Here is a 20,000-nt window from a genome sequence, read left to right as displayed (position 1 = left end):
TGCACTGTTTCTTTATGCTTAATAATTGCTGCCAGTATTTTACAGGAATATCTCTAGGCTGCAGTCCCAAGCCACATTATTTCAAGGTACTGTATCTCTGGTATATCCTGTTAGTAGTTCTTTTTCCCAGATTTTAATTTCTCTGTCCCTCAGCAGATATTGCAGTAATTTTTACAAATGCATTATTAGCAAAGAGGATTAAGATCTATTAACACTTGCTTCCAGTGGTCCGTGGTTTGACTCCATCAATCCCCTGTTTTGCCTCCTGTGTCAAATAATCAGACAATGCTTTGGGGCAACTGGGGAAAAATTGGGTTAGGCTGTGCTCAGTGGTCTTCTAGAATCCATGAAAAAACACCAACGGCCAGCAAGATAGTTCCAATGCTTTATTCAATAACAAAAATGGACATAAAAATGTCCTATAGTAGCAAATTGCACCAAATTCAAACCGGTTTCGGCGTAAAGCCTTCCTCAGTGAAGCTCAATAACTAGAATCCATGCCTAGTGAGTACCTATAACAAGGAATCCTTTCACCTCACTTTCTCAGCCTACTAAAAAAATTAAAAAAAAAATTTCCCTGGCAGTGCATTTTAAGTCACAGCTAATAGTTTATATTTTAACAAGTATAGACCTGCATTGAGTGCAGTAATATCATTTGGGGTGCCTTGAAGTTACTTCCTGAGTCTGGCATTCCTAATTCCACTCTACACCCTGGGTGTTACCAACTTCTCCCAGGTACCATTGGGCCTTCTGCTGTGTCAAACAAAATCCTATAACCATTTTATAAGAGTTTCAAAAATACCCTGCTATTGGAGATTGACAGAACCAGTGGCAAGGCAAACTTTTATGTATCTCCTGCATCTTATGGTCTAGAGTCTTCACTTTCTATGTGCCAGTCTTTACTTTTATCTTCTCCAACACCTTCTTCTATGATAGTTTCACTGATTGAGAGGCCATCTCAGCCAGTCAGTCCCTGAGATGTTTCATTTTAATATTACTCCATAAATAGATTTTGTTTTTTGGACCCACAACTCTGTGCTTTAAGAAAGACAAAAGGTTTCCAAACAAAGCTTTAATATACTCAGTAAAGCGCAAGTACAGTAGACCTTTACCCAAGATGTTGAAGGTCATTTCTAACAAGGCTGTAACAGCAGTAACAACCTTGTGCTCTTTTGGAGGATACTTTTATACCTGCAGCTTCATCTGATGCATGTAGTTTACCATGCATTTGCAAAATAGACATGATTTCTAGAACAATGTCATTTGGTTGAAATTAGTCTTTTTTTCTTAATTTGCTCTTCCCTGTGAGTCATATTTATTGTTTGTACCCTACACCATACTATGGCTTTGCTACAAGAGACACCATGAAGAAAGATAGGTATGTTATGTGAAGAACTCATCATAGTTATCTTGGTCTTCAAGGCCAGGTCTTTTAAGAGGTCCCTCTACCTTTCCAGCTGCCCTAGCCTTTTGGAGTTCTGAATTCTTACCCTGAGATTTTGTCCTGTTTTATCATGTCCTGTAGATGACTTATGGCTGTTAAGATGGTCAAGGGCTTTCAGGGGTTAGAAAATTTAACATGCTGTTACCCTATTTTGATTCAAGTGGACTACTGAGAACTCCAATTCTGGAGGCCAACATCTATAACTGTAAAAGGTTTCGTATTATGGATCGTCTGCAGAGGAAGTAATTAACAATTAAGTTTTCTGCTGAGCTTCTCACATACTTTTTTGGTTTCTGTAGTTAACATTTAGGCTTTTAAAGTCTTAAGTAGTTGCTATTACCTTCTTGGTGGTGAAAAAGTGCTAAAATATAAACCACTTTATCATTGTGAGGTAGAACTGTTTATGAAGCAGGCCAGATTAGTTGCTGTTTATTTTGCTTGCAAATTATACTAGCCGTGACTTGGAAAATAAAGTAAAATGTGTAGATGTTTAAACCTTTAATAAAATCGAGTGGTTAAAACAGTAATTGTGTTTGTTAATGAGGCATTATAGCCTGTAAAGAAATAATTAGATTTTACGTTGGAAATGAATACTGTGCACTCTTTACTCTTGTCTCCTATCAATCACTGCACTTTTTTCCATTTCTGTAGCTTTTGTTTGATTTTTTGGCCTTTAAAAATGACATCAGCTTTTGGAAGAGAAAGAAGACAATGGTTGGAATGTCAACAAAAGCAGGTACAGTGTCTCGCAGTCATAAGATGCATTTATTTTACTACTATGTTTACAGACAAGATTAAGCTAATGTAGGAAAAAAGACCTTAAACTAGGGTGAATGATACAGAATAGTGTAGTTGTAGATTGACTAATCTGCAGTTACACCGAGCTCTTGTGACTATAATTTGTAAGAGAAAACAAGAAAAGACACTGAAATTCAGTTTACTAGTCAACATTCTGAATTGCCTAGTGGAGAATATTTAGCTTTGCATATTGCAGAGTCTGCATTCTTTTCATTACTGTTATGGTTTTAACATAATGTGATGTTTATAAACCAAACTACAAAACACTTTTGTATTTGCTTCATGCCATTGCACTGGCTTTTTATTTACATGGAATGTAAATTAAAGTTTGAAGTAAGTGTATTAAAAATAGTGAAATGTACTCTGCCTGTCTGTAATATTACTGCCATGGGAAGATTTGCCTAGACTGCTTATTCCATTGAGGTCTGTTTTTTAAATAAATTGTTGTGAAGACTCCAAGGGGAAAATGTCAACTAAGTGGTAAGCTTATCCCGATTTTTGTAGGAATTAGCTGTGTATCCTGAATATAACAGTTATTATACATTTGTCTAGTCTTGCATACATTATCTTTCATCTCGCCCATGCTTACTTAAGCATGATTTAAATTTTCATTTTAACATTGGCATCCTGTGCCTCATTTCTCTCTCAGAACTGCATCTCCATCTCTTTCTGACCAATGGTAATATTGTGTCTTTGTGTCCTGTCCCCATTCTTCCTTTTGTTTCCGTAAAGTCTATATATCCTGTGCCTACAACTCTTATGTAATGTAGTCATCGTTGTTACATTCAAGGTCATTTTGGCACAATTCACCAGAATGATTTGCTTTTTCACTAAGAATTCCAGAAGTATGCATGAAGTTCAAAATGAAGCCATGCACATGTGTTATAAGAGTGGCATTTGCTGTGCTGATTCCAGCCCCTTTTCATGTGTTCCAGTAGCCTTCTGGCTCTGGTATTTCGTCACAACATACTTAATTGTATGCTACATGACCTAGTTAAGTTTGATGATCATTCTACTTTTTTTAACCCTTATTTTTTTCTAGATCCTTGGATACCACTCTTTTGAGTGTGGCTTTACACTTTGAAATTAATCCTTATCATCATGTCATACATCCACCCATTTTGGTTCAGAGTTAAAATTTCCAATCTGTTTGCTAATGAAATCTTATTAGGAACAAGTACTTAACGTTCTTTTGTTTAATGAACTGCTAATAAAATTGTGCATTTAGTTTTTTTTTTTTTTTCTGGTTTAGTACTAGTTATGGCAACAGCATTTAGTATGACACTGTAGGGCATCACCATCACCAGCAATGTTTTTTATATGTAAAGTGAGCATGGCTAGTGATGGTGAAGTAGGCAAGCACTGTGCACCTTTTGCACCTGTTCTGTGGTGTGGAGTGGGCCTAGAGAGTAACCCATAGATTCTATGCAGGCACACAGCTGACTGGAGTGAAGAGGCAAGCCTTTCCTTGACAGAAATCTCTCGGTTTTGACCCGAGCCTGAGTAGAGGAGGCTGGCATGTTTATGTAATGGAAGTATATGTAGGGGGTAAGTAAAGAAAATCGTATACAGGAAACAATAATAGGGGCTAGGTCAGAGTTTCACAGTCAAAATGGGAGAAGTGCTAAGTCAGCTTCATGGCATAGAGGGAAAAAGCCCCAACTGTAGTGCAAGTGACCCCAGTTCCATTAGCAGCTGTGATTCTAGTAGAAGCTGAATGGGGGAGGATCAGAGTGAGCAGACACTGCCAGCTCTCCCATTGGAAGGTGGTTCTGGCGGCTTGCCACATGAGTAACATCTAATGGGAACTTACTGAGCCCACCCTGTCTGAGTGCATTTGTAAGTCAAGGGAACTCCCATGTGCAGAGGCATGCTCCTCCCATCCCTCAGAAGACAACAATAGAGGAGCTTAAAGCAATTGGTGCGGGGGGGGGGGGTGCTCATAAGAGGAAGTGGTAGGCTGCCCTGCAGGAGCAGAAAGCTGTCACACTCCCTACCACCTATGTTTTTCTGGGAAATGGACCGTTTGGGATTCCTTGGTAGGTAAAATGGGACGTACAGCTCTTGCCTGTCCTAGGAAGGCCCAGTTCCTGTCCCCTTGGAATGAATGAGCTGATTTGGTGCAGGTGAAGGAACCATTGGATGAGGTCCTGTTAGGTGCATTAAGTTTCTTTTGATGCAGTAAAATGCATTGAGAGTGAGTGTGAGGGTGAAATCTGCAAAGGCACAATGTAACATTTTTTGGCTGTGAACATACTGAACTGGGAAGTATGCATACAGTTTCCTTTTTTTTTCCCCCAATGCCAAACATAAACAGGTATTTCCTGACAATTCAGGCATATTGATTGATTTGTTTTATTTATATTGAATTTTTATTTATATTGAATGTTAAGTTACATTATTGTGTAGTTAAGTGGAGCATTCACTGTTCACAAGTTTACTGAGCACTTCTTCCATATTAGGCAGATTTGTTTCCACTTACTATGGTCATCGCCTGTGTTCTGTCTGAATCTTTGCCTTGTGAAGGCAGTAGACAACACATGCATATTTTCTGATAAAAATTTCTCTTCAAGAATAGTCACTACAGCAATATGGCATGGCACAACAGATCTACAGAGGAGTCTTGTTAGCAGACCATTATGGATAAAAGGAAGGGGGTGGGGGTTATTGCCTGGAAAAGTTTTAGACGCAGAGCTGACCCAGGGTCTGTGGCTTTAGTCTTAGACTGGTGATGAGGATGGGCCCACACATTATGGAGAATACATAACTTTTGTTCATAGATTCATAGGCTAATGGCCCTGGAGCCTTTACAAGCCTAGCCCATAGAATTACCCTGGCATCGTGTCACCCGACCTTGGTTCCCAGTGCCTCTGTCGAGTAAAGCCACTAGAGTGATCCCTGGGGTGAATTTTTCTATTTCCCGTGCACTCATCAAGATTTCTCTTGAAGAGGGCCAGTGAAAAATATTTTATAGACAATTATTCATGGTTTATGAGCATAGATGACAACTGTGAAAGATAGAGATGCCTAATTACACAGTGCAGTCTATCTAGCGCATAGAAAATATATGCTGTATAAGTTGTCACCTGTCATTTTCAGTTCATCTGCAGCACCTTTGATTTGCCTGTAATATTATAGACATTTAGAGAATAAGTAGTTGCAAATGACCCCTTAAGGACATACCAGTGTTTCAGCTGTATTGATTTTGAATGCCTGTAACTTTGTACTTTTTTTAAAATTCTTTACTGGTGCATTCAAGCCAAGAAAGCCAAAACCTGTTACGTCAAGGCGTCATTTTTATGTGTATCTTGGGCCTTCACTACAGGAGGTACAAGGTATTACAAAGTGAGGACTCAACCTTGACTGGGTCTTTCTTGCAGTGTTAATGTATTTATATTAACTCCATGTCTGCAGAGTAGTGGGAACAAAGAACCTTCTGTCTCCAGAAGTAGTTTTCAGTGTCATTAACTCAGTGAATCTGCACTTGCAAAATTGTCAGTCAGACAGATTCATTTTCCTACACTCAAGTTGCACCCCCCCCCCACCAATTACTTTTGTTATGAAGTCACACTGACTGCCTAATCAGTCATTGCTGTCCCCAGCAGTTCTCTGTTTTGCCACTCGCACATTTTGAATTTCAGTCCTTGGTGTTTAAAAATTCCTTTGTTCTCATGCCCATTGGATTTGTTTTCTGGTACAAAATAATTATATAGTAGAAAAGAATGATGGAAATAAGCTCTTGAAGAGGCTGATGGTATGGTCCTTCTTGATATTTAATGGCCAGGATGGAGTTTTTTGTCTAAGTCTGCATGGTGAGTTGAGTGGTGTATTGTCCTCCTAGAGGTATCTGCATTGTCTGTGGCCCTCTTGGCCTCTCAGGGGTAAGGACTGCCCATAGGTAATGTGGGTTATATTTCATTCTGTTGTTCCATTTCTTCAAGGGACTTGAAGCTTTGAAGAGCTGTACCTTCTTGCTCAAACCCTGGGCGATACATATCAGGATGTTTGTTTCACTTTCCCCCTTTTTGATTTTGGTGGCAGATAGAGCCACAGGTATGAGATTTCTGCCTTGGGGGCCTTTGTTGGATGCTGGTATTTTCTCCTTGTACCCCACCATAGATACGTACAGGTCCCCATTGGCATGACTCAAAAACATGCTGATTGTTAACTTTCATTAGCCTTGTTGTGATATTCATTTTAGAGCTGTAAGGCAGTGTTTGGCTTCCTCCCCAGTCATCCCCAGAGGGGTCCATTGGCAAAGCTTCTTCATCTGAGGTGCAGCAAGGTCTTTTCTTAGTAACATGAGCTTTTCATGAGGCAACACACACCTCCATTATGGAGGATGTGCAGTTTGAGGTCTGCCTTGTTCCTTCCTCAGGTTACTCCTAGGATGCTTTGTTGCTGTTTTTCCTAGTCCTCATCCCATGGACCTAACCTTTCTTGACATTATCCTGAAGATCTGGAGGCACTCTCCTGCTGCACCCTAGTACATTAACTGGCAGATTGACATGGTAGCTTGTCTGATTACCCAGAAGTTCACTTATGCGTTGTCTCGGGGTGTTTAATATTTCCAGATATTATGTCTTGTTCCCTCCCAGCTGACTTTCATTGTGGTCAAAGAGGGATGCAGATTTGATAACAAAGTATATTTTATTACTGCACTGTGGCTTAGAATTTTCATTTGTGCTTTTCATCTCTTGTCTGTGAAGGTTGCTTTAGTGGATTATTGTTAATCCATTGGCAGCACTTTTCTCACGTGATGTACGATCAACAGGAGAAGAGTGAAACAAGTTTCGCTGACTGTGCAGATTTCCTTTTTCTCCACTGCTGTGCCTCCTTGGAGTAAGTATATTTAAGTTCAGGGGTGTGGTAGTGGTGCAGGGAAGGCTTTTCCCCTGCAAAAAAAAAAAATTACTTCTGAGGTTTGGTGAAATTTGTTTCGCTGTTTTCCTGTCAGTCATACAACACTCAACAAAAGTGCTGTTGATGGTTCGACATATCTGCTTTGGCTAGGGCAGCAGGCATATCCATGTGCATAGAGTAAATGATGTGGCCGAGATCATTCCTCACCCTCATCCCAACAGGAGAATTGGGGAAATGAGCAGCCTTTTCCTTGATTCTTTTACTGGAATGGGCTTTTGGGACAGGTGTTTCATTCTTTGCTTGGTATTCTTGTTGTGGGTGGAACCTCTCCTTTCCGAATTCACAGTCTTCCCGGAAAAAAAAGAAACCCCACTCCCAGTCACAGGGTAATCTGTTCCCTGCTTGCCTGTGCTGCTACTTTTCATGGCTCATGCTCTCCTTCATCATGTCGTGGTAGGAGAATGGCTCTTGTTTGTCTCAGCTCAAAAACCTTCCTTTAGAGATTGGCACATAGGACTCTTGCTCAAGCTAGTCATTGCTTGCCTTCCTTAGCTTTTAGTAGTTCTCTCCTTTCCATTTCCTCCAGTGATTAGCTGTCGTGAAGGGGTAGATTGAACCTATATACCTTTGTCCAGTGAGTGGTGGATGCTACTTCATCTCCAAGGGAAACAGTGCGTGTGCACATATCTCATTCTTTCTCTTTTACATTTTTGACTGGAACATTTTGTACTAGTCTTGTTAATCAGCGTTTTTCTCCCCCTCTTCCAGGCAAAGATTATAGTGCCATCTTTCACTCCCTGTGGGGGTGTGGGGAGGCTTGCAGGGCTGCTTGCCACCCTCATTTCTTAGGGGAGGGGGGGCTGTGGTTATCTTTCCATTTCCCTGGTAAGACTCACCTCTGATTGTTGGGAGGGGCGCTCAGATATTCACTGAGTTTCACTGTTGCAGTCCTAACCAATGGGTTATCCGGCTCCCGGTAGCCCTCGATCGGCCAAAATACCAAAGGTAAGTAAATATGACATCGGCTGTTGGTTGTTAAGGACGTCAGGATGTCCGATACAAAAGGAGGCAGCCAACGTCACTTCCTCAGTCTTCCTTGCTGTGGAGCCCGAAGCAGAAGCTTTTTTGCATGAGTCCCGGTCGGCGTTTACCTTTTTGGTTTCCGACTACAAAGTTGAAGTCAGCTACAGCTAAGTACCCCGTTGGGTATTCTCTTTTCTTGCCATAACAAATGTCAGAAAAAGTTAATAATTGTTTTGCCTGGGGAAAGCAGATTCCCCATCTAGATTTTCATTCCTATTGTATTATTTGTTTAGGTCTTGACCACGACTTTCCTAACTGTGATCTCTGTGCTTCCTTTAATCTGCGTACTATTCGTCGTCAGGCTAAGCTTTTAGCTAAACATTTTGGAGTGTGGCCTAAGTTTGTCGGTATGGCGTCCGTTGGTCTTCAGGCTTCAGATATCCCTAAGAAGCGTACGGACAAGGACCGCGACAGGCTTCAGAGGGCCAAGTCTTCGGATGATGATAAGTTGGTCATCAGTCCTGCGGTAGCCAGTGAGGTGCCTTTGCAGCCCCTGCAGTCATCGGATTTTCAACTGCAGGCCTCTGTTGAGGCCATTTTGGAATCCCCCAGGCCTCCGGCTTCCATTTTGTCTTTGGACCCTTCGCCTATCGCCTCTTTAGCTGGATCCAGAGCCACTAAGCTGGTTCCAGTGTCCACGGCCCCTGTTCTTGGTTATGACAGCAGGCTCATACCAACGACCTCTGCCTCTACTTCGGCGGTTGCTAAGCCTCCCGAGTCCTCCAGACTTGCAAGTAAATCCTCCAGTCATAAGCCTGTGAAGAAACAGGCACCAGTTTCCTCTCATTCCCCTCAATCTCAAATGATTAAGATGGCTAGTGATCTTTTGACTCTTATTAGGGGTTCATAGCCTCTTCCTTCAAAAAGGGGTAGGGATGTCTCCGCAGAGGCTTTATCTTTTTCAGGTTCTGATACTTCTACCATTTCTACTGATGAAGAGGAAGTTTCTCAGGTTTTTTTTCTCCTTTTGAGGATTCTGATGCAGAGGAGTCCATTCCTTCTGCTTCTCCTCCAGAGGATTTCTCTTTTGGTGATACTTTGAATACTCTCAGGTAGCATTTTAAATGGGAAAGTCAGGATTATCCCCAGTCTAAGAAAAGGATCAGGGAGTTTTTGGATTTGCCTCAGCATAAGCCTCTGGCTATTCCACCAGTGTTGGAAGTGGTTGATGATGAAAATTCCTTGACTCCTAATTCAGTTATTCCTGCTCCTAGGAAACCTGACAGGTTCTACAGAGTCCCTGATTCTCATTTGTTTCTTTTTAGGAATCCGCTAGCTGACCCAGAGGTTATTTCTCAAGGGTGTAAAGGAGTTAAGGCCACTGTTAACAAAAATCATGTTCCTTCCGACAGGGAATCTAGGAACCTAGATAGGTGGGGTAAAAAAGTTTATACGTCTGCCACTCTTGCTATTAGGTTTACTAATTGCCTTTTTCATATGCTTAAGTATCAGCAGCACACCTTGGCGGCTATTAAGTCAAAGATTGCAAGTGTGCCTCTTTTGGCAGAGAGTAAAGATATGCAGGATTTGCTGAATTCTGCCAGTCTTGTCAGTAAACATTCATTACATTGTGGTTTTGACATTCTAAAAGCCTCCTGCAGGGCGACAGCTACTGGATCTGTTATCAGAAGGCATGCTTGGCTCAGGGAACAGCTCCTTCCAGAGCCTGTCAAGTCTAAGCTTTTGGATGTACCTTTACATAAGGACAGTCTTTTTGGCAGCAAAGCAGAGGAAGTGCTCAAAAAGATGGAGGATAAGGCCAAGTCTATGCAAACAGTTAAAGACTTTCTGCAAGTTCAACCTCCTTGCTTCAGCAGGAATTACCCTTCTAAGAGTTAGATGTTTCCTGATAACCAGCAGACAGAACCGTTCTAGGACTAGAGGTTACAAATTTTCTAGGGGGCAAGTGGCTACCTCTCAAAGGTCTAAGCATTGGCAAGTTTCCACTTCTAAGGCGGGAAGTTCTAATCCTACATCTCAGTCCAGACATTTTCAATGACTCTGTCCAACTTCTGCCTGTTCCTGCTTGTCCGGAGAGTCCTTTAGGAGGAAGATTGGCCTTTTTTGCAAATGTCTGGGCTGCTATCACGACCAACAAATGGGTACTCAGAACTGTATCCCTAGGACACAGGTTTTTGTTCCATACCTTTCCAGTACCCAAAGATTCCCGGACACGCCTCCAAACCAAAGGGCAGAAGTAGAAAAGCAAATTTTGTCTCTATTGTATCTGGGAGCAAATAGAATCAGTTCCTGCTCAGCAGGTAGGCCAGGGCTTCTATTCCAGACTTTTCTTAGTTCCAAAAAAAGAAGGCACCTAGCGTCCCATCCTAGATCTATCCATTCTGAACTCTCTTTCTTGGTAATTCCAAAATTCAAAATGCTCACTCTGCATCAGTTGCTACCCATGTTAGACAAGGACTCCTGGCTGGTAACTTTAGATCTCAGAGGCTTATCTGCACATCCCTATCAGGAAAAGTTGCGGGCAATACCTTCATTTCAGAGTGGGCAAACAACTTTATCAATTCTCTGCGCTGCCCTTTGGTGTATCTACTGTTCCCAGAGTTTTCACAAAGTGCATATCTCCAGTCATTGCTTTTTGAAGGCAGAATATTCAAATTTATCCATACCTGGACGACTGTCTAATTCAAGCAAATTCTCAGGAACAGCTGTTAAAGGATCTGGAATTTGTAAAGACTCTTCTCTCTTCTCTGGGTTACACTCTCAACGAGGAAAAATAAAAAATGGTGCCAACCAATGAGATAACATTCCTGGGAGCGAGTCTGAACACAGCTGCCCAGATGATATATCTCACTCAGGAGAAGCAAGCAACTCTTTCAGTTTACTTCAAGGATTTGGCAAGCCTGTCCCAGCTTCCTGCAAGGAAATACCTGCAAGCTCTGGGATACATGGTCTCTTGCATTCTCATGATTCCATATGCGAGACTGCATATGAGGAAATTGCAATTGTACCTCAAGAACCTTTGGTGTCAACACTCTCAGGACCTGGATGTCATAATTCCTCTGCTTCCATGTCTGCAGACAGAGTTTCTATGGTGTGCGACAGCCTATCTACAGAACAAAGGCATTCCTTTTCGCCCACTTCCTGCCATTCAAGTTCTTACCACGGACACATTGGACTACGCCTGAGGAGCTCAACTGGATGGCAGATGCAATCAGGGATGTTGGAACGCCTAGCAGATGCACCTGCACATAAACCTAAAGGAGTTGATAGCAGTTCAGCAGGCCTTACTAGCGTTCAAGCATCTTCTTTCTCCAGGAACTCTGCTTGTCAGAACAATCAGCTCCACAGTCATGTGGTACATCAACAAACAGGGAGGGACTCATTCTTACTCCCTAAACAGACAGAGCATGATTCTCTGGTCCCCAGCAGCATCATTGGGCCATCATCTACTAGCTCAGTTTCTTCCAAGGAGACTCAATATTTTGGCAGACCAGTTGAGCAGACAGACCCTGGATCCTCACGAGTGGCAACTGAACAGAGCAGTCTTTTACAGCATCATTCAACATTGGGGCCACTCCTCAGGTGGATCTTTATCCTCCCCAGACAACCACCATCTACCACTTGTTTGCACCAGACAGCATCACAGCAAGGCCTGGAGAGTGGATGCTCTGTCCTTCCCTTGGAGGCTTCTGTCAGTTTATACCTTCCCTCCTCTTCCCAGAGTATGATTGAAGATCAGGGATGAAAGACCAAGGACTATTCTCATAGCTCCAGACTGGCCCAGACAGCATTGGTATGCACTGCTTCGCAGTCTCTACCATTTTCCTCCTTGGCGTCTTCCTCTGAAAACCAGATCTGTTGGTTCAGGAAGGGAGAAACATTCTTCATCCTCATCTTCAGTCTCTACATTTGGCAGCATGGCTCATTGTATGAATCAATCCATTTCTTCTTCCCTTTCCCAGCAGGTGGTCAATGTACTTCAGGAGGCCTAGCACTAGGAAGTCCTATGCTGGCAAATGGGAAAGATTCTCTCATTGGATGCAGGCTAGAGGGGAATCTTCTTCTCAGCCTACTCTTCCTCTGATCCTGGAATACTTGGCTGATTTGCTTCAGGGTGGTCTTTCGTTTTCCTCTATTAAGATCCATGCTTCAGCCATTTCTACTTATTGTTCTTTTGAACAACCCATTTTCTCTCATCCCCTGATGAAAATGTTTCTCAGAGGTGCTTGCAACTTAAAACCTCCCAGAAGGGCTCCTACTCCAGCCTGGGATCTTAATTTTGTTTGAGAAACTCACTCTTCCTCCTTTTAAGCCAGCTGCCACTGCATATTTAAAGTTTCTCTCTTGAAAGACTGCCTTCCTCTTGGCTATAACTTCAGCAAGGAGAGTTTCAGAGCTGCAAGCTTTGATGGCTGTGGAGCCTTTTCTTATTTTCCATGCGGATCGTGTCTCTCTGAGGACCAGTCCCTCTTTTATGCCTAAGGTGGTTTCTAGTCTGATTCTTAATCAGTCCATACACCTTCCTACTTTCTTTCCTAATCTTTGAAATAGAGGTGAAAGGATCCTATATTCTCTTGATTTGCACAGACAGCTCAGGTTTTACCTGAACAGGACTAAAGACCTTCGGAAATCAGCACAGTTATTGGTCAGTTTTGCCCCTGGAGCTCAGGGCAAAGCTATCTCTAAGCCAACCATTTCCAAGTGTATTGTGCATTGTATTTCTTTCTGTTGTTCCTTTCATGGCAAAGTTCCTCCTCAAGGGGTCAGGACCAATTCCACAAGAGCAGCTTCCACTTCTGCAGCCTTTTTAAGGGGTGTCCCTACTAAAGACATTTTAGAGGCTGCCACGTGGTCTTCTGTTCACACTTTCACAAAGCATTATAATCTGCCTTTGTTTTCTAAAGCCAGGGCAAGGTTTGCCACCCCTGTGCTGCAGGGCATTCTCTCCAATCCTTGATTCTGTTGGTACCTCCTCCCTTTTCTCTGGGCTTTGGTAATCAACCCATTGGTTAGGACTGCAACAGTGAAACACGATGAACATAGTACAGTTGTGTACACTTACTATAAATGTAGATGTTCAAGTGTATTCACTGTTGCAGTCCTGGTTTCCCTCCCTCCTTCCCCCTTTTTTGGTTCTCTCCTGCTCTCCTTTCCTAAGGTGCAGGCTGAGTCTGGTTTTCTTTGCCAAAGTTACTTTGTTTTTGGTTCAAGGCTTATTTTCTTGGGGCTCCTGACTGTTATGGCAAGAAACACTGAGGAAGTGACGTCAGCTGCCTCCTTTTGTATTGGACGTCCTTAACAACTGACGACAGCCTATGTCATATTTTCTTAACTTTGGTCTTCTGGCCGATCGAGGGCTACCGGGAGCCAGATAACTCATTGGTTAGGACTGCAACAGTGAATACACTCTAACATCTACATCTATGGTAAGTGTACACAACTGTACTTTCCTTCTGTCCCTAGAACCTCTCAGGGTGTTGATTACTAGCAGCTAATCACAGGAAGAAAGTAAGAGGTCTCCTGTGAGTTCCCTAATTGATTTACTGGTAAAAGGTTACTCTTCTTTTAATTTCTGTAGTGGGGTTTTTCCATTGGGAGAGCCCTCTAGTATCCCCATTGCAGTCCAGTGATACAACCTCCTTCTACTGCTGGATCCCATTAGGTTTCCATCCAGTCTTTCTCCATGATGTCCTTCAAGGATGCATCTGCAGTCATCACATATGGGTTGTCCTGCCTCAGGCAGCCCTTCGATCGGCCGGATTCCAAAGTCTGGGACCGGCGTCGGCTGAAGTCTCCCCTTCCCCGACGTCAGAGCGCCTGGGGTATAAAAGCGTCAGCCGACGCCATCTTCCTCAGTCTTTCTTGCCGCGTGGTGCCCAAAGCAGAAGCAGTTCGCAAGTGCCGGTCGGCCAGCTCCTGTAATTCAGCTAAACCGAAGACTTCAAAAGCTAAGTACCCCGTTGGGGACTCTTTCTTGCCTCAGCCGATGTCAGATAAAATTAATAATTGCTTAACTTGTGGAACAAATACCTCATAAGGATTTCCACTCTTACTGCCTACCTTGCTTAGGCCCAGACCACGACGTCTCGGCCTGTTCCGCCTGTGCTTCCTTCAACCGATGCACTCTAAGACGTCGGTCGGAGTTTGCAGAGGAATCTTTTGGGGCTAGTTTTGCTTACAAAATGCCATCGGAGACTCCGACTTCACATTTAATAAAGAAACGGAAGGACAAGGACAGACACCCGCGGTCCGCGGTTTCGGCTGAAACCACGGCCAGGCCTATCGCGAGTGTCTCGGTTTCGGCTGAAACCGAGTCCTTGGTACTACCGTCCACCGAAACCGTACAACCGACAACCTCGGCCCTGGAGGACACTACTGTCTCGGTTGTTGAATCTGGTGTCCAGGAACCTTCCGACACCATTCCCTTAGACAAAACTACACCAGCACATGGTGCAGCCAGGCCTCCTGCATCCATGTCTATTAAGGCATTCTCTAGGGCTAAAGCTGCTAAACACTCTAAATCTATGCCTCCCAGGGTTATCCCTCAGGGACCCACTACAGGTTCTCAGATCCTTAGTCTAGCAGAGGACCTTATTTCATTAATTAGGGGCTCTCAGCCTCATCCGGACAGGGGCTCTCAACCTCCTACAGAAAAAAGTCCCAGGGTTGAGCCCTCTGATCCCCTCTCCTCAGATGAGGCCTCTGATGGCTCTGCCCTCTCGGACTACCAGGAGGAGGCTTTTTCGGCCTACGAGGATTCAGATGCAGAGGAATCTATCCCTTCGGCCTCCCCTCATGAAGAACTGTCTTTTGGGGAAACTCTGCACACTATGAGGGAGAATTTCCAATGGCAGGGCCAGGAATTCTCTGATTCCAGGAAGAGATCAAGGACCTTATTGCATTTGCCTCAGCATAGACCTTTGGCTATTCCCCCTGTTTTGAATGTCATTGATGATGTGTACTCTGAATCTAGCACAACCCCTGACACTCTCGCTCCGGCTCCTGCCAAACCCGATAGGTACTACAGGGTCCCGGAATCGCATCTTTTCCTTTACAAGGCCCACTCTGCTGATCCAAAAACTATTTCCCAGGGCCCAAAAGGGGTTGCAACTGTCACTACAAAAACCCACTCCCCTCTGAAAGGGAGTCCAGGGCTTTAGAGCGTTGGAGTAAAAAAGTGTATACTTCTGCTACCCTTTCTATGAGGGCTTTAAACTGTCAATTTCATATGATACAGTACCAAGAATATTTGTTAGATGAATTGCATAAAAAGCTGTCTTCACCTGAACCCCTAGATCGCAAATCACTTCAGGATCTGGTACCTAACTCTCAACAGGTTAGCAAAACTCACAACAGGTTAGCAACCATTTCTTGCAGTGTGGTTATGATGCATTGGAAGCTTCATGTAGGTCAGCTATGACAGGTGCAGTCATACGTAGGCATGCCTGGCTGAAGGAACAATCTCTGCCAGACCATGTTAAAGCAAAGTTTCTGGATGCTCCACTGGAAAAGCAAAAGTTATTTGGCTCCACTGCTCAGGAGGTCTTAAAGAAATTCGAAGAAAAGGCAAAATCTGTACAAACAGTCAAAGATTTTATGCAAGTCCAACCACCAAGATTCAGCAGAAATTGGCCTTCCAAGAACTGGTCCTTTCCAGACACAGACAGATTTCAGAGAGGCAAGAACAGGCGTGCCAGAGGTAGAGGGCAAGCTAGAGGCTCCTACAGAGGACGTCAATGGCAGCCTCCCAACCAGAGGGGTAGTGCAGGGCCTACAACTGCTGCACAAGGACACACTCAATGACTTTACTTTGACACCGCCAACCAGGGCTCAATTGGAAGCACCTTTGGTGAAAGCTTTCCTTATTTTCAGAAAATTGACACATTATTACAAGGGACAAATGGACACTACAAATAATAGACAAAGGATACAGGTTCCATTTCCACACATTACCGAAAAGAAAAGGCATGCCAGACCTGCCATCAAATCAAAGGGCAGAGGCTTTGAAACAAATCTCCAACTTAATGAAAATGAAAGCAATAGAAAAGGTTCCTCTTGCAGAACAAGGCCAAGGATTTTATTCCAGACTCTTCCTTGTTCCAAGAAAAGAAAAGCAATGGAGGCCTATTCTCGACTTGTCCGCACTAAATACTTATCTCATTGTGCCAAAAATTCAAAATGCTGACTCTACAGCAACTCCTTCCCATGCTGGGCAAGGGGTCTTGGCTGGACCTCAAGGAGGCATACCTGCATGTCCCTATCAGACAAAGCTGCAGAAGACACCTCAGATTTCTTGCAGGTTCAGAGCATTATCAATTCTCAGCATTGCCCTTTGGCTTATCTACTGCGCCCAGAGTATTCACAAAATGCCTGGCATCAGTAATTGCACACTGCAGACTTCAGGGGATGCAAATATACCCGTACCTGGACGACTGCCTTATACAAGTGGACAGCAAACAAATTTTGGTAAAACACTTGAATTATGCCATCTATCTTCTTCAGGCCTTGGGATGTACAGTCAACATTCACAAGTCAAGACTGGCACCATCCCAAAGAATAACTTTTCTGGGTGTGGATCTAGACACAACCACCCAAATGGCTTTCCTCACAGAAGAAAAACAAAACCAACTACCGGATTACTTCAAAAACCTGTCAAGACAAACTCAGCTGACTGCAAGGAAAATCCTGCAGGCCCTGGGTTACATGGCTTCTTGCTTTCTTCTGATTCCTCAAGCAAGGCTACATATGAGGAAACTCCAATGGTACCTAAGGAGTTTATGGACTCAGCACAGTCACAGCTTGGAAACCTTGATACCACTCATCCCATGCCTTCAAAGGGAATTTCTGTGGTGGGCTCAAGCAAGCCAGTCAAACAGGGGTTTGCCCTTCAGCAAACCAATAGCCAGCCAAACCATTACAAAGGAGGCTTCAGACCACGGATGGGGAGCGCACATGGAGGGAAGATGCATTCAAGGTCTATGGTCACAAAAAGAGCTACGCATGCACATAAACCAAAAGGAAATGCTGGCAGTGATACATGCAATCGAGGCCTTCAAGTTATTTCTACATCAAGGCTACCTGCTAATAAGGACAGACAACACTACAGTTGTGTGGTACATAAACAAGCAGGGGGGCACCCATTCCTACCCTCTTTGCAGACTGGCAATGAATCTATGGGAACTTTCCTTGACTCTCAATATACAACTGCAATCCCAGTTTGTACCAGGAAAGGACAATATACTGGCGGACAGCTTAAGCGGGAACATCATGGATGCACACGAATGGATGCTGCACCCAGACATCTTCCATCAGATAACACAATCATGGGGGAGACCGGACATAGACCTCTTTGCCTCCCCACACAATCATCAGCTGGAGAATTTCTGCTCAAGGACAATACCACCCAAAAGCATGGAAAGTGGACGCTCTCTCCTTCAGCTGGAGAACTCTAACAGTGTATGCATTCCCACCTCTTCCATTAATGACCAAGGTCTTACTGAAGATCAGGGCAGAGCAGCCAAGAGTGATTCTGATAGCTCCACAGCACTGGTACCCATTGCTAAAGATCATGTCACGGACAAAACCATGGCTTCTGCCACAATGGCCGCTTCTCCTGACACAGCACAATTACAAAACTCTGCATTCCAACCTGAAAACATTACAACTAGCTGCCTGGAAAATACCTTGACTCATCACCAGGATAAGCTATCCAAGAGAGTGAAGGATATCATCATGGAAGCTCGCAGGCCTTCCACAAGAAAAGCATACTCAGCAAAATGGAAAAGATTTCACACCTGGAGCACCTCAAAGGGCCTAGATGCAACAGTTATGAACATGGCACATATCCTGGAATATTTGGCAGAAATGCTCCACAATGGCCTGTCTTACTCTTCCATTAAAATTCATGCTTCAGCAATTTCAGCAGAGTACAATACTGATCCACCTGTCTTCTCTCATCCTCTGCTAAGACAGTTTCTAAGAGGAATTAAAAACATCAATCCTCCAAGGAAACCACCACTGCCTACTTGGGACCTTAAATAGGTGTAGGAAAAACTAACACTGCCTCCCTTTGAACCAGCAGCATCTGCAGAACTACAGTTCCTCTCTTGGAAGACTGCCTTCCTTCTGGCCATAACCTCAGCAAGAAGAGTATCTGAGTTACAGGCCCTCATGGCAGTACAGCCATTTCTTATTTTTCATCAAGACAGAGTTTCATTGAGAACCAATCCTTCATTTATGCCAAAGGTTGTATCTAGAGTCTCATTAAACCAAGCTATTCACCTGCCTACCTTCTTTCCAAATCCACAAAACAAAGGGGAAAAGCTTCTGCACACCCTGGACATACACAGACAGTTGCGCTACTACTTGGACAGAACTAAAAATTGCAGAAAAGCTGACCAGTTGTTTGTAGCACATGCTGCTGGTGCACAAGGAAAAGCAATTTCAAAGCAGACAATTTCAAAATGGATAGGGAATTGCTTTCGTTTCTGTTACTCCTTTCATGGAAAAACTGTGCCAGCTAACATTAGACCTCATTCGACCAGAGCCACAGCCACCTCCACAGCCTTCTTAAGAGGGGTGGCTACCAAGGACATTTTAGAAGCTGCTACATGGAGCTCCGTGCATACATTTTCCAAGCATTACAACTTACCTTTATATTCCAGATCCAGAGCAGGCTTTGCTACGGCAGTCCTGCAGGGCATTTTATCTACACCATCCTTTACATAGATCCTCCACCCCCAGATTGGCTATGGTATTCTACCCATATGTGATGACTGCAGATGCATCCTTGAAGGACATAGTACAGTTTTGTACCTACCATAAATGTAGATGTCCGATAGGTATGCATCTGCAGTCAGGTTTACCCTCCCTCCTTCCCCTCTGTAGTATTTCTTGAGTACATTCCCCTCTCATAGCTAGCTGGGGATATCTATTATGGTGTATTTGTTTTTATATATGTATATATATTTTAGTGCATGTTTGGAATTTATTGAATTTCTCCAAATTTAGCCTTCCTTAGAGGGCACTTGGCATCTGGGGCAAGAAAAACTAAGGAAGATGGCATCTGCTGACACTTTTATACCCCAGGCGCTCTGATGTCGGGGAAGGGGCGACTTCAGCCAACGCCGGACCCAGACTTTGGAATCCGGCCGACCGAAGGGCTGCCTGAGGCAGGACAACCCATATGTGATGACTGCAGATGCATACCTATCAGACATCTACATTTATGGTAGGTACAAAACTGTACTTTAGATATACCATTTTTTTGTTCCCTGTGCCAATTGTTCCTTCTTTTGCAGAGAACCAGTGCTGGATAGGCTTGGTAGTGGTGCAGACATCGGGTGCCCTGCTGCTTTACTGCTAAATTATTTTTTCTCCTTCAGAGTACTAGAACATTGTGTTTGCAAATTGACTGAGGATATTGGAGGCTGGTGCTTGCCCTTTCTATGTTCAGACCCTTAGTAGTTATCTGCAGAACTGAAGTCTAGGTTCTTTACAGGATTTGCCAATCACAGAATGTTTTTCATTCCACTGTTGACCCACCATGTTCAGCACTTAAGGTTGGTGGTAGTGGGAAGTTTAGGCAATTGTTCTAATCTTTAGGCATGTTTTGTTTGATGTTCTCCCATCTTGGCTCATCAGATTGTCCATTATTTATCTTCTCATTGCGTAGTGGCTACCCCACCACTTTTTGGGGAGCTAACCCAAAGGCGTGGATCCCCAGAATACTTTCATTCTGTTGAAATGGAATTCTGTAATTATCCTCTGAGGTCAGCGCTTTTGCCCCTTCTGGCGAAGCAGAGAATAACTTTAAGGTTAGGTAAGAATTTGCTTTTTCAAATGAGAATCT

At 43.5% G+C, this 20,000-nt stretch overlaps 1 protein-coding gene across 2 annotated transcripts in view; it reads left to right on the top strand.

Moving 5' to 3' along the window:
• Positions 1-20,000, top strand: part of CLPTM1L (CLPTM1 like) — a 657,087-nt gene that overhangs the window by 317,108 nt on the left and 319,979 nt on the right. For both annotated transcript variants that reach the window (XM_044065147.1, XM_044065148.1), the window contains exon 8: positions 2,096-2,180. In XM_044065147.1, the coding sequence (XP_043921082.1) occupies positions 2,096-2,180 (85 nt within the window). The remainder of the gene's footprint in view (positions 1-2,095; positions 2,181-20,000) is intronic.

This window comes from Protopterus annectens, chromosome 3.part0, assembly GCF_019279795.1.
Source record: "Protopterus annectens isolate FY-2018-M chromosome 3.part0, PAN1.0, whole genome shotgun sequence".
NCBI classification, from domain to species: domain Eukaryota; kingdom Metazoa; phylum Chordata; order Ceratodontiformes; family Protopteridae; genus Protopterus; species Protopterus annectens.
The sequence above is the reverse complement of the archived record's forward strand: the minus strand, read 5'-3'. Positions and strand labels throughout refer to the sequence as shown.